Here is a 13,823-nt window from a genome sequence, read left to right on the forward strand (position 1 = left end):
AAATGACACATGTTACTGCGCCATTTCCTTTCCTAAAAAATCATTCAAAATTTTCAAAACCATGTTTTTGCTTACGGCACGGTTCAACTGTGCACTCTGAAGGAGACAGCTACCACGTCTTGCCTCTCCCCATAATCAATGTCTCAGACGCGGCTAGGTGTCCACCAAAAGTGGAACAATTATTGCTCTTTCCCTATCATCTAAAAACTAGCGCTTTCATTTTCATAAAAGTGGCTCGCATGTGTTTTGATTGAAACAATACTTACTCAAATAGGCAGATATTACAAACAAATCGCATTTATTTAAGCCCACATTCTCAGATGTGAACGCACGAGCCAAAACACGCTCCTAAGTTTGGCCGTGCGCCGGCGTCTCACGCAGCTACTGCGCGCTCGCCTCGCGCTGGTGGGCACGCGCTGTAGAATACGACGAGAGCAAGAACGCCAGTTCAATCCCCCACGATGGGTATATTCCATCGCTTCTGAGCCAACAGCGACAGTTAACCGCAGACGTAGGCTTAACAACCACGTAGGCGTCGAGATACCGACTGAGGTGCGATGGAGAACGAGCCAGGTCCATCAGGACAGAACAACGACGACCAGCCAGGTCCATCAGGACAGAACAACGACGACCAGCCAGGTCCATCGGGGCTCCAGCAGCAGGAGTCGAATCTAGAGGTACGAGATTTCTCTCTGTCTGCTTTTACCTGCATTGCGGTAAGAGAGAACGGCAGCAAGTCGCAATGCTGCGGTCGGAGGCAGTTTCTCATTTCTTGTTAAGCCTACACCACACGTGCGTGTTGAGTCTAAAACAGTAGTGCCACGTTACTATAGGCAGTGGAAAAGCCCGCAAGGTCAAGGTACCTCGCTCAAGAAGAATTATTTACAAAGCCTGTTGCGAGCCGTAGCTGCAATCCTGCAGATTCGTGCAAACGCACGTTCAACACTAGCACAGCGTTGAGACGCTAAACGAAGCGTATCTATCTGGAGGAAATTTCACTGCGTTTAGCTGAAATTGTCACTTTTGTCTTGTGTACTGCATTTGAGGACCACTAATGTGTGTCTGTGGCTGCGCAGTAGAAGCCACGTTTGCATGACAGCTTCCGCGTGTGTTGCTCTCACGCGTTCACGAGCCAACCACCCAAGTATGTAAGCCGCCTCGCGTACCTATACCTTCCAGTGCAGACACAGAAACGCCTAGATGCAGTCTTGCGGCGCATATGCCCCTGAGTAACACGTGCTGTTGGGCTAGTTGGTCTTGCAATATATTTGATGAACCAGCGCAAAAAGACAACGGACAAGTAGAAGGACGACATGGACGGAACGCTGAAATAACAACTTTTATTTCAGAAGAAACAGCCTCATGAAATCATTGAGGCAGCCAAGATACTAGCGTTGAAAGAACCGTGCATAAGCAAAACTTCAGTTTCACTATCACCTGTCACGCGATTCAATATTTTAGTCATGCAACCTAGCTTTATCATGTGTTTTATAACATCTGCCTTATTTTATTCATATATATGTTGTACTCTCCGTCAGTTACTCACTTGGATTTTACTTCATTGTCCCTTTTATCTTTTTAGATTCTGCCGTGTTGCTTGTTTGTTTACCTGTCTTATCGTTTTTAGCTTTTAAGATTGCTATCACCATGTTTTTTTGTTTCTTGTTGTCTGTTCATCTTAGCAAAGTTTGGTTTTCGCCTTGTATTATAAAGAGCAGCTCTGCAGATTTTGCTGGATAGTGCCGTTCCTTCTTGTTTTGAGAAGAAAAAAAAATCTTGCCTCTCACGCTGTTTTCTGTTTTTTTTTTTGGTATCTCCTGACACGTTTTTCAAGATCAACATGGTTCTTGTACGTCACGGGTCTGGACTCGAAACTGTATAAATGTTGTCCCCGTTTCTCTAAGCGCTTCTTTTGCGGTGGTTCATCAAAGAAAAAGCATATATACACACAAACACCCAGCGATCGGCAGTCAACGGCACATCTCAGCCAAGACACAGCACGAAGCCACGCGGTATTCACGCGACGCCAGCAGCATCGATTGAGCGCATGTTGTCCATAGGCGGACACTATTGGCGCCATTGCCACAGCCGGTTGGTCGCTGGTTCCACAACCGCTGGAAAGTCGTATGAGTTAGAACTCGATATAGGATGGCGGCATTTTATTTAAAAGCCTATCAGGGGAGATATCTGTCTATCCATGCGCACGCCAGCGGCGTCCTGAATACCGAGCCTCGGTGTTCTGCTTACCCTAGACCATCCTGGCACTCATCCAAGTGCAACACGGCGGATTTTGAACCGGAGGTGGGGCTCGTTGTTCTCAGTCTCAGTCCAGCTAACAAAAGCACGGTGCACAACCTCTACGTAAACTGAAAGCCCCATGTATAGGTGCGCATTCTCTTGGCGACAACCAACACTTATGCGGTGATGGGACGAGACAAGGGCGTGAGATGTGACGCAGCCGGGTGCTCTTCAAGGAGGTGAAGCTTCATATGATTGTTTCACGGTTCACATATTCCTTTCTAAACGCATTCGCCCGTGCTCTAGCTTTGCCAATCCGTGAGAGAGCGTCCATCTTGCTGCCGCGCCTTTCAAGGTTGAGAGTTTTCCATGAAGAACAATCGAAACCAAGCTTTATGTATAGTGATGAGAGAAATTAATTTGCACCCGTCAAAAATGACGGGGGAGAAGGCTTTAGCATAAACCCCCATTCATTCCCCTAACCGTCGGCCGGAATCCCTTGGATCTCGGCGGCGGTCCGGGCGAGACCGATGATTGAGAAACAATTTTCAAGAGTAAAGGCTGCGGGCGGAGACGTTAGTCCAGCGACCTATAGACGGGAATAAGCGGCCGCGGCGTCGATCATCTGCGCCTCCCACAGTGGGATTATAGAGAATAAGCTGGATGTGCTAAAAGCTTGTGACCTGGGTCTATGGTTTACTGGGATCAATACCAAAATATTCTCGGGCGATCATTGCGATTGATGCGGAGGAAGATGCGGCAGCATGTGAGCTCCGATTTCGTGAGCGCACTGATTCGTGGCGCCCTCTTCGCGCGGTGACGGAAACTAGCGCATGCGCCACGGGTTTGTGGCACCACCTGCACGCTACTGCCCAAACTAGAGGCACAGAGTGAGAGGCTGGCGGGGAGAAAGGCTGCTTGGCATGTGTACGAATTCTTTGCAATCATTTGGGATATTGCCCAATTTGTTCAAATCGATGTCCAGTTTGGTCAAGCGTTTGCTCAAGTTCCATCAAGCGTAAGCTTCAAACCGGCCACGCGTGCAAATTAACTCCCTCGCGCGTCGAAGTGCCCTAGTGTTCTTGCATTAGGACTGTATTGCGCATGGATAAAACTTGCTTACGACGACAAAATCCAAGGCACAGCTCGAGAGGCTAGCATTTCAACACGCGGGAAGAAATGCTGCGGCGATTGCCGAGTGGTCTAAAGCAGCGGCAAGCGAATCTGAGCTGCAGAGTGGCATTCATCCGGGCTAATTGCTGTGATTCCACTTTTGGGAGCCAGCTTGAACATTAATTGGGACGTAGGGATACAGACACGCAGATCATATTGCTGACTTTCAACTTTAATGAAAAATGTTGTGACTGAAAGAATAATGGAAAGGCAATTGCACGGGCCTGCCCACTGGCTCGAGCTGGGCCGCAATCGCTAGCTGCCATGTGCAGACAGAGGAGAGTTGAAAGATGGTTTTGGTTTATAGGAGTTTAACGTCCCAAAGCGACTGAGGCTATGAGGGACGCCGTAGTGAAGGGCCCCGGAAATTTCGACCACCTGGGGTTCTTTATAACGTGCACTGAGATCGCACAGTACACGGGCCTCTAGAATTTCGCCTCCATTGAAATTTGACCTCCGCGGCCGGGATCGAACCCGCGTCTTTCGGGCCAGCAGCCGAGCGCCGTTGAAAGAGCTGTGAGGGAGGAAAGATTGAAAGAAGCGGCACGCGTCGCAAAACAGTGTCCGCCGAAGCGGCGATCGGTTGTAAGAGCAGATCCCCCGAGGCAGCGGAGCTGAGCTTCCAGTTTAAGCAGCTGGACAAATGAGGAGTTTATTGAGACAGCGGTGGTTATAACCGGCTTGAAAGCAGAAAAATTAAAAGAAATAAACAAAAACTGTTCATTTTTGCTTGAACGCTGCATACATTTATCTCCTGTTAAGGGATTAGCGCGCCACCAACAGTCAGTGAAGCGCTTGTCTTGTTGGCATGCTTTTCACTCATCAGCAGCACACAAAGCATAGCGCTCGACTTTAGCAATGAACAAAGAGCAGTTGTGTAGCGCCCTTTTATGTATTGTGGAAAGTTGAGTGGAACGGTGCATTCAATAATTTGAAGCATAAAATAGTTTCATTTTCGGTTTCGGTCTCATTCCAAATGATTGGTGAGATGTCGCTCCCGTCGGTTCAGCGTTCGCAAACTTCTTTGTAATGTGCTCGATCGGAGACGCCGGGTTGTGTTTTTTAGAGTAACGAAATGGTATCCCTTTTCGCCTGAGCCCTAGAGAACTACAACTACATTTACACCGGTCGCATTTAAACAAGTGAATTGGATCGCCCATCTGTCGCAGCCAAGGCATGCCAGCGGAGTTGGCGAGCTCGCCTCGCTGCTCGAGGGACGTTCTAAATGGAACCGTATTGTGAAAGTGGTGCGGCAAGGGAAGTGTATGCATTCCAGATATGATACGTTAGGAGACTCCACGAGTAGCCGCTACGGTAGCTTGCACTACCCGAACTATCCCGGCTTTGTCGATGTGAAGGATGCAGCAGCCTCACCTTGAAAATGCGAGCACGACGGCCCCTCTCTCGAGCAAGGTGTTGGACGTGAGTAGCTCTCCGCGCTCTTTTGTTTAGTTGTCGCGTTTCTCTTGTTCGGCCGCGGCTTGTATGCAGCAGGGTCCTCTTGCAGCAGCGGTTTGTGCATCCGCCCGAGAGCTTTCCTGCGCAAGCCACGGCCGTGCTCGCCTTTGACAGTTAAAGCTGCACTGTACGCGTTAATGCCACCGATCGTGAAGGCACCGACGTGTTGCGCGCTCGTCCGCTGTGGTCGACTTGTCACACGGTGTGCATGCTCTTACTGCGGCCGCTGCGATTACGCGGTGATATGAGTGCGTCGCTTTGCATGTTTCAGGAGCAGAGTATGAGCGTATTCGAAGAACTTGTCGATGATGTCATACTGGGAGCCTGCTTCGATGTTCACCGGTCGGTCAAATTGGGCATCTTCTTCCTGGATGAAGCCACGGACGAGTGAGCCGACATTTCTTTACATTGTCGTTACGTAAACGTGATTATCCGCTCTCCGTTTATCCCTTCGCAACGGCGGATACTAATGTGGTGCTGTTTGCTCCCGTTCCTTTTCAGTGAAAAGAAATATGGTACGTACTGTACGGTCATTTTTCGCTGCCTGCTACCCTGCATGGCTAAAAAAAAACCGGGCTAACGAACGTTTCGTGTTTTCCAGAAATAGTGGACGAAGTAGGCCTGGATGTCTTTGGTCAAGTTCCTCTAAAGAAGCAGTTTGAGTGTGTCTGTCCCAACTGTCAGAGAAATTTGGCCGCGTCCCGTTTTGCCCCTCATCTAGAGAAATGCATGGGTATGGGAAGAAACAGCTCAAGGATTGCAAGCAAAAGGCAAGTGGTGCAGTAGTGTGATATTAATATGTATTCTCATTGCCCTAGCTGGTAAACAGCATTTAGCACATAATATCAACCAGTATGCATATAGTGATTTCAAGTGTTGTCCATGTTACAACTGGCTTTGAATGGGTATGTAAAGGACTTTACACTTTTTCCTGCAGGATTGCAAACACTGGAAGAGCAGAAAGCGACGTAGATGACTACGACAATGATAGTGATTGGAACTACTTGTCAGATAGGAAGCGTAAGTTATTAACCCTATCATTGCAGTATTACTCTGTTGCAACGTTGTTTTTTGTGTTGCATATGCCTCACAGGCCTCTTGGAAAGGTTACTGCTATGATGCTTCAGATAATTCCTATCTTGGAATTCTGTGACTTTTAGAATGTACAAGTCTAAAAATGCACAATGCATCATCTAAATGCACAAGTGGTGGTAGGCTTCCAAAGTGTTCTGAACAAGACATATTGCTCATATGAGAAAAGGAAACTAAGTAAAATGCAAGTTTGTCCAGGAAAATCTTTATCTCATGGTGACATCCTGTTTGGAGAGAAGAGCTTTGTAAACTGATAACCTAGTCTGCTGTCTCTAAAAGCAAACTGAAAAGGGGTAGCAACTCGCCACTTGTCGATTTTCTTTTTTCATCCTCAACAGCCTCCAAAAAGAGGAAAGACAAGAATTCTCCACGTAGAATTAAAGGAAAACCTAAGAATGGTGAGTAAATTAGAGTAATCTTCTTTTTTGTTGCATTCATGTGCAAGTTTGGTGATATGCATTGTCAATGTCCAATGCTGCACATCTGAAATACTTTTTCAGGAGAGCAGGCAAGCAGTAGCAACACGTCCGGAGAGCCGTCTAACAGCATCTCAACGTACGAAAGCCTTTCAGTAGGTAGGTGGCCTCACATTGCCCTGTGCATATGAGGGTTTTAGTGTGTTGCAAATGAGTGATTGCTTACGATTCTGATATGATTGTAATTATCTCTGTCCCATCTATTTCAGAGGAAAGAAAAGCTTTGTTGACACAGGTGAGTTGCCATTGCCTCAGAGTAGTTCCTTAGTGCATAAAGCTTTAGTGCAGAACTAAGAAATTTAATTGCAGTTCCTTTAGTTATATTTTTCTGTCAAAAGTTTACTCATAACCCATTTACATAGAATTGTTTGCTCTTGTATTCGCAGCTTGTATAGACTGAAATCCTTGACAGAAGCAGGATATGGCACTTTGTTGCATTCACTACTATTGTCAGATTCATTTTTAGCTGTAAATATGATGCAGGAAATAGTGTCAAAAGTAATTCCGGCTAATGTAAAACAAGACATGGAACTCATGCTAGCTAATGTACATTAACTCTTCTTGGGAATAGGTGCTGTGAATATTGTTACTTTTGAACTCTTTTTTTGATATGTAGGGGATGTTGGCAACACTGTCAAAAGGTGATTACTAGTAAAATTCTAAGGTATCCTGCGTAATTATTCCATGCAGATTAGTGGGCCAGGCCATCAGTATGGCATATTTAATAACATTAAATGAGTGTGCATAACACCAGCTAAACGATGAAAGTATTACTGGCAAATGTTCCTGATTACTGCATTCAGCTGGTTCATGAATTCCTGGTTTAATGCTGTACAGAACAAATGCAAGAATTTTAGTTAGTGCTTGCAGTGCCAAATGCTTTACATGATTAGAGCTATGCTGAGTACCAAGACTGACTGTTGGCCGAGCTTTTGGAGTTGACCCTTCTATTCTGCTTATAGTAGCCATAAAATCAAACCTGCTGTTCTTTCTCATCTGCAGATGTGTGGAGTGATCTCTGAACATACCAAAAAAATGTGCACCCGCTCTCAGCGTTGCCCTCAGCACACGGATGAGCAGCGTAAAGCAGTCAGGCAATTTCTTCTGAACCAAGGCGCTGGGTATGGGCCAACTTTCTTTCCTTACTTCTTCTTTATAGTCACAAACGTTTGCATAACATGTGAATAGAGAACTTCCAGGACTCAACAAAATCGTTTGCGCGCTGTAAATGCTTCCCTCATAATTAGGACCCCTAATTTCCTGTGGTCAAAAATTTTAAATGACAAATTTGGAATAAAAATTGACATTATTTGATGAAAAACATGGCATGCATAAAATATATCATTTTATTTTTGCAAGAAGCCTTGCAGCAAAATGTACCTTCATTGAAATAGAATGTAGCTGCTACAATTCATTGTCAGGTAGTGCTTGCTGTTCTCTTCACATGAATAAAGGTGCTTGTTTTACGCAATGCCCCCACAGCCACTGAAAGATCTCTCCAGTGATGCTTCAGTGCATAGTTCCACACCTGTTGTGGTGCTAGTGTCCACTGCTAAAGTTTGGCACTCGCTTGCCACTCATTATCCTTCCTGAGTGGTCCAACACCTCAACAAGAGGAAGACCGCAGAATGGATGTTGTGCAGTACTTGAAGGAAAAAAGTTGGATGTGGCTCAACCTGGCTGAGCCAGGTTACACGGAGCGAAAGCTCAATTAAGCATGGCTAGACACTGTTTAGCTTTGGCCGCGGTCGAATTTCAATGGAGGTGCAATCCTAGAGGCCCGTGTACTGTGCGACGTCAGTGCACGTTAAAGAACCCCAGGTGGTCGAAATTTGCAGAGCCCTTCACTACGGCGTCCCTCATTGCTTGAGACGCTTTGGGACGTTAAACATCCCATAAACGAAACTATAAAATAAAACTAATGCCATATAAAATGGTGTGCAACCATACATGTGCTGGCCATTTGCAAACTTATTACCTATGTGTACTACAGCTGTTTGAATTTGCTAGGTGATTAGCTGCTGCCAAGCATAGCTTCCACTGCGTTGCACATTTTACAGCACAGCTGTTAGGCACCCATTCCTGGGTTGAGTGGCATCAGATGGTGGCGCACCTACGGCATGAGCACATCGAAGATAGAAAGCACGGCAACTGAAGTTACTGTGAACTTTAGTAGAGCAAGTCAGTTATCGCTCATCGATGATAGGTCTTTCAATCTATAAAGCGAGCAGTGCCTAAAACAAATGGCCAACACTGCAAAGCGTGTTGATACAAATGTGAAGAGGCCCGGCTGCATGAACTGCATAAACCGGACTGCTCGCAGGACACTTCAATTTCATAGCCACCAGTGCACTTTAGCCAGCTGTTTCTATGGCCTGTTCTATGGGCTGAGTGGTGGATATCACTGAGGCCTCAAACATGAGGAAAGCAGAATATTGCATGCTTGGAGCAAATTTTGCTGGATGTTGGATTAATTGAGCAGCTTTAGTGTCTACCACAAGTCACATGGATGAGGAGCAGAATGTCCACTACAGTTGCATGAATGTTGATTAGGCCTTCAGCTTCCAGTTTCATGCATGCTGGGAAACGTCAGTTGCGACTAGGTTTTGGTTTAGCACTCTAATTTTTTCAGACTGAATTAAGTCACAGCTCACTGGAAGCATATTTTACTCCAGTGTAGTGCAGAAAGTTTTGTTCACTTTAAAGTACTATTGTTACAGTTTGCTTAATGCTTAACTTATGATGCAAATTAGCTTGAACATTTTTTTTTTTCATTCTATTTATGCTTTATGAAGGGACAGGGCATGTAATGCGAAGGCAAGTGCTAGTCCTTAAGAGTAACATAGTGGATTCCAAGAGAAGGCAAGTGTAGCAGAGGGCGGCAGAAGGTTAGGTGGGCGGATGAGAATAAGAAGTTCGCAGGCATAAGGTAGGCGCAGCTGGCAAAGGCCAGGGTTAATTGGGGAGACATGGGAGAGACCTTTGCCCTGCAGTAGGTGTAGTCAGGCTGATGATGTATTTATGCTTTATAGTTTTAGGCTATGTAACCACTGGTGTAAGTTTATTTTCAAAACTTATATTTCGGTTTTAACACCTCAGAATAGGTGCCAGTTTTTGAACTCGTGCGTGTTTTGTTGTGTTTGATAGGAGCAGCACACTGTCTACAGACCCCTGTGACGAAGTGCATATTGACGTCGACACCTTTGACGAGTCTGACAACCACTCACTGCACGACACTGTTGGGCAGATGTGGGAGAGCGTCAGTTCCACCAATTCATCCCCTGCAGATGGAAGCTTTCAAGGCAACAACGGTGAGAAAATTTTTAGAAGGAAAAAAAGCCCCAATATTGGTGTCATGATAAAAGCGCTAGCTTGTGTCAGGCTTGCGAATTGCCTGGGAACTGCGTGGAATTAGTTCACGATTCTTAGGTGAGACGTGTTGATTGCGCCAAGACAAAAGTCTTGTGAGGCTTACATGGCAGTCTGCTAATTTACCGAACTTAGAGCTCCTTGGCTTGATCTAGCCAATATGTCAAAAGCCAGCTGTCAGCTATTAATGGGCTTCAATATGAAGCAGTGATCCTTTTCGTTCTATTCTTTCCAATTCTTATTACCCCCAAATAGATTGGCACATCCTAGCAGCCCACTGGTAAAACTTTAAAAAAGGGTAAACAGGATTTCTCAAGTGTCACAATAGTTGTAGATAAAGGAGAATCATTTGGAAAATTTTTACTGTCACTTTTTTTGCGTTTAATTGAGATGCCGCCAACAGATATGTTTTTGATGGTTTTAGGACGAGGCGGCGGAAGGAAGCGCAGTAAGTAGCAAATGGCATGCAGCAATAACATTCGCATATTATATGTAGTGCAAAGAGCAGCGTTCTGAACAAATGGCTGCTCATTAAATTAGACAGTCGCTTGACGTTCAACTGGGAATGGGAATTTCTCTGATTCTTCTTAATGGACTGGAGGTGCAAAATTGTGCACAATTTTGTAGGGACCGACAGCTGAAGTTTAAAGACCCACCCCCTTTTTTTCTTCTGTCACAATGTGATACTTAATGTCCAAGGTCTGCGATTCCAGAACAGTTTTGTTGTAAATGCTGTCCCAGATTTCTGTGGATAATTTTTCAATTGGTGCATGCACCCATTTATGTATCCCAATGCTGGAAACCGTGATCAGAGCACGATAGCACACCAGCAAAAGTGATGGAACTAGAAAATAATATAGCCCCTGCTGCCTGATAGTAATGAGTTTTAGTATAACATGGCATCCATTTTGAGGTCCCACGCATATGGCACAGCGACATACGTCCTGTTCACAAGTTTTAGTGGACTGTTGTTAGCACCTCAGCCAAGAAATTCAACACGGTGTGGTGTCATTTATCAACAGAAGCAAAAAGAAGTTCACTGGTGATTTGAAGGGAGCATTGGTTTTCACCAGGGCAAACTAAAGAGTGCGTGAGCTATAATGAAATGTGAAACGCATCCAAAAGTAAAAAAACAAGGCAATTTAAAAATATAAGTATATTTGTAATTACGGAGGTGTGACCATATGGTGGGACGCACAGATAATGGCAAGATTTCACCGCATGATGTCACTTCGCCTTATGTTTTACATATTTCAATGCCAAAATTTTTTCAATGACAAAGCGTTTTCTTACTCTAAGTGGCAATTTAATTTACACCATAATCTCATGATGTCTTGATCAGTTCATCTTTTTAATACTCTCTGGCATGTGTTTGTTATAACAACCGCTTGGACTGAAGGTAAAAATTAAAACAAGAAGTTACTTTTTTTTTTTTTGGCAATTTGAGGTAACAATATACTATAGTACTTCTGCATGTAGCTATTTTATAGAGGGGGGGAAAAAGACTTATTTTGAATTCATGGTTGTCATCTAGCATTTTGCATGACAGCCAATTGGGCAGATGTCTGGGACATCCCACACTGTCTCTCTTCACATTTGTTCTCTTTGTGTGTCAATGATATCAATTTATCCTGCAAAACCTTGCCCAAATAATGTTGTGCTGATCAGCTATGTACTTGCCGTGCATTTTGGCTCCCTTCACTGCACCGACGCTTGATCTTCCCGAAACAATGCAGGGGCAGTGGGCAAAAAGAAGGACAAGCGCCTGCAGCCCTTTGGTAGCTCAGTGAAGAAAGCCAATAAGTCTCGACCTGGTGGCAGCGGTCCTTCCAGCGTGGCCGACCCAGTCACCTCTGACCTGCTGTGATGGGGCACGCGTGCCCCTGTGCCAAACAGCTCGCCCGTGCAGTTCCTCCCATCCTGGCGTGCTGCGGAGGACGTTTCCCGCCTGCCTTGTCGCTCCATGCTTTGTGTTCTGTTCTTTTTTCCCCCTTCGAGGAATGTGCGACTTTCGTCAGCTGCCTCCCGGTTTTAGTCAACCACACAACCGGTTGTAGCAGCAGCTGGAAGAATACGAAATGGCACTCTCCTGGTAACGCTGTTTTGTGAACTTCTGCAGGCGAGGGTCTTGTTGGAAAGCAGGGGTTCATTGGTGTCCTTACTGCACCAACAACTCTATTTATGGCTGTGCTGGTTCCATGTCGCCCTGTGCAAACTCTCTCCTTGTGTTAAGTGTGAACTGTCTTACAAAGTGTTAACCTCTAGCAATTCTCCCTTTCAGGGGCAAAATTCTGGGTGTTAAGGGAAGAGGTGTGTATGCCCTTCGCAGATTGTGTGTGCACATGCAAGATTCAGTGTTCCATGCAAAGTATGCTAGTCAGGTAGTCGATTACTGCATGCTTTGCTTTCATTTGTGCAGCTCACCCCCGAGTGTTAATGGCTCGGCAACACGTAATTGAAGACATACTGCACCCTAATCACCCTTCTGTCACAGACATGATTGTGCAAAGTAGAACAAACAGCAAAAGTACTGTTGCTGCTTTAGCTTTTCATGCATCAAAAGGAGAGAAAAAAAGTTAAATAGTACTTGCACATTAGCAGAAGCAAAACAGTATCACGAGCACACTATAATGTCTCTGTCTAGCAGATTGGCAGGAAAAGGTGCTCAACAAAAAAAAAAAGGTGCACAGCTGGGCTCTATTCTCGTCTATGGATATGTCCTCAAGCTGTGAAGCTGGGTCATTCTACATGCTTTGCATGAGACACCAAGTCTTTGTTTGTGCTGCAAGGATTAGTTCGTTTGTTTAGCTGTCTCTCCTTTGCACTATTCACTAGTGTGGGGTCCGGCTGTCCATGGACATTTTTCTCTGTTCCCCTTGCTTTTGTACAAAGGCGGGTAAAAAAAGGAAGGGAGAAAGGAAAGTCCAAAGCAGCTTCTCCAAGTGTGCGGGGTACAACTTACTACTCAGGTGTATCACTTTTTTTTTCTTCTGTTTCTCTCCCTTGGGAAGATGGGACATGGACACTAGTTTTGTCTTCTCATTTTTCTTTCGTCTGTGATATTCGCAGCTGCAGAAGCAAGTTTTTTTTTTCTGTTTTCCCATAAGGACAAGGTCACTAAAGAAAAGTGTGGTGGAAGGCGTATGTTGTGTCAGAATCTCTCGTTTTTCAGTGGCACTGTCATCTTTTCAGTATCCACCGATCCATTGTTTTGTTTGTTGTCTGTTAAGTTGTTTTTTTTTACCCAGGTACCAAGACTCCTTTCATTTGCATGACGCTCCTAGGTGTCGCTATTAAAGGGAAGGTGGAAAGAGGACATCTTTTAGAATGAATGTAATGAGCGTTTGTGAACGAAAATGTACAGCTACCATGCAAAGGAAAAAAACCTGTGCATGTCGTGGAGCTTTAGCACCAGAGGGCGATGTGGAGACTTTACCACTTCTCCATTGATGGCAGAGTAGGACATTTGCTCTCCAGTGGAGTAATCGTGCAGAAAATAGCACACTGTACAACACAGTTGCATTGAAAATAGGATGACATGTTCCGTTTGGGAGCGATAAGATTGCACCATCCCAAATGCACGTGTCCCGGAATGGTGTTCCAGCCATACGAAACAAAGACATGTCGGGTATTTCCCTCCCCCCCCCCCCCCCTTTTTTTTGTGCATAAGACTGCAGAAACAAAATACTTAATTAAATGCAAGACCGACTCAAATGGTTTTTCCATAACTGGAATGTGCAAAAAAAAGACTAATTGGCTCTAGGTAGGGACAAAAAGGTGTGTGATTAATTTCTTTCCAGCTGTGATAAGCACAGGAGTGTGTTGACATGGGATCATGTGTGCTTGGAAGGGCAAAAGTGTGAATAAATTGCCTCATTTTGTACTGCCACTATATTTCTACTGTAGTTATTTGTGCAGTAGTTTCCCCCAGCAAGTTGCCATTGAATAAAGGAACGCTGACAATGGTAGGCATGCTGCTATGACTTAATATCGTGCTGTAACAACCTCGAAAAAGAG

General features: G+C 45.1%; 1 protein-coding gene across 6 annotated transcripts; it reads left to right on the plus strand.

Annotated features, from left to right (window-relative positions):
• Positions 1-371: 371 nt before the first annotated feature.
• Sgf11 (SAGA associated factor 11kDa) lies at positions 372-13,696 on the plus strand. Of its 6 annotated transcripts, XM_077626872.1 has the most exons (13): positions 372-573; positions 607-677; positions 5,141-5,256; positions 5,371-5,384; positions 5,471-5,639; positions 5,807-5,889; positions 6,300-6,359; positions 6,462-6,536; positions 6,647-6,672; positions 7,440-7,558; positions 9,585-9,748; positions 10,231-10,254; positions 11,543-13,696. In XM_077626872.1, exons 1-13 carry the CDS (start codon positions 558-560, stop codon positions 11,671-11,673), a joined length of 1,068 nt encoding a protein of 355 aa, XP_077482998.1. In that variant the 5' UTR covers positions 372-557; the 3' UTR covers positions 11,674-13,696. The 6 variants fall into 6 exon arrangements, with proteins under 6 accessions (XP_077482998.1, XP_077482996.1, XP_077482997.1 ...); XM_077626870.1 differs by having other exon boundaries at positions 372-677; XM_077626874.1 differs by lacking the exons at positions 372-573; positions 607-677 and adding an exon at positions 4,408-4,833.
• The last annotated feature ends 127 nt before the right edge of the window (positions 13,697-13,823 follow it).

The sequence above is a fragment of the Amblyomma americanum genome, chromosome 6, assembly GCF_052857255.1.
Source record: "Amblyomma americanum isolate KBUSLIRL-KWMA chromosome 6, ASM5285725v1, whole genome shotgun sequence".
In the NCBI taxonomy this organism is placed as follows: domain Eukaryota; kingdom Metazoa; phylum Arthropoda; class Arachnida; order Ixodida; family Ixodidae; genus Amblyomma; species Amblyomma americanum.

Excerpts from the sequence above, each read along its gene's own strand:
- Sgf11 (XM_077626870.1), top strand. The coding sequence starts at position 558 with ATGGAGAACGAGCCAGGTCCATCAGGACAGAACAACGACGACCAGCCA. Across the intron at positions 5,890-6,299 it reads CTACTTGTCAGATAGGAAGC|CCTCCAAAAAGAGGAAAGAC; the intron begins GTAAGTTATTAA and ends CATCCTCAACAG. Across the intron at positions 10,255-11,542 it reads AGGCGGCGGAAGGAAGCGCA|GGGCAGTGGGCAAAAAGAAG; the intron begins GTAAGTAGCAAA and ends GAAACAATGCAG.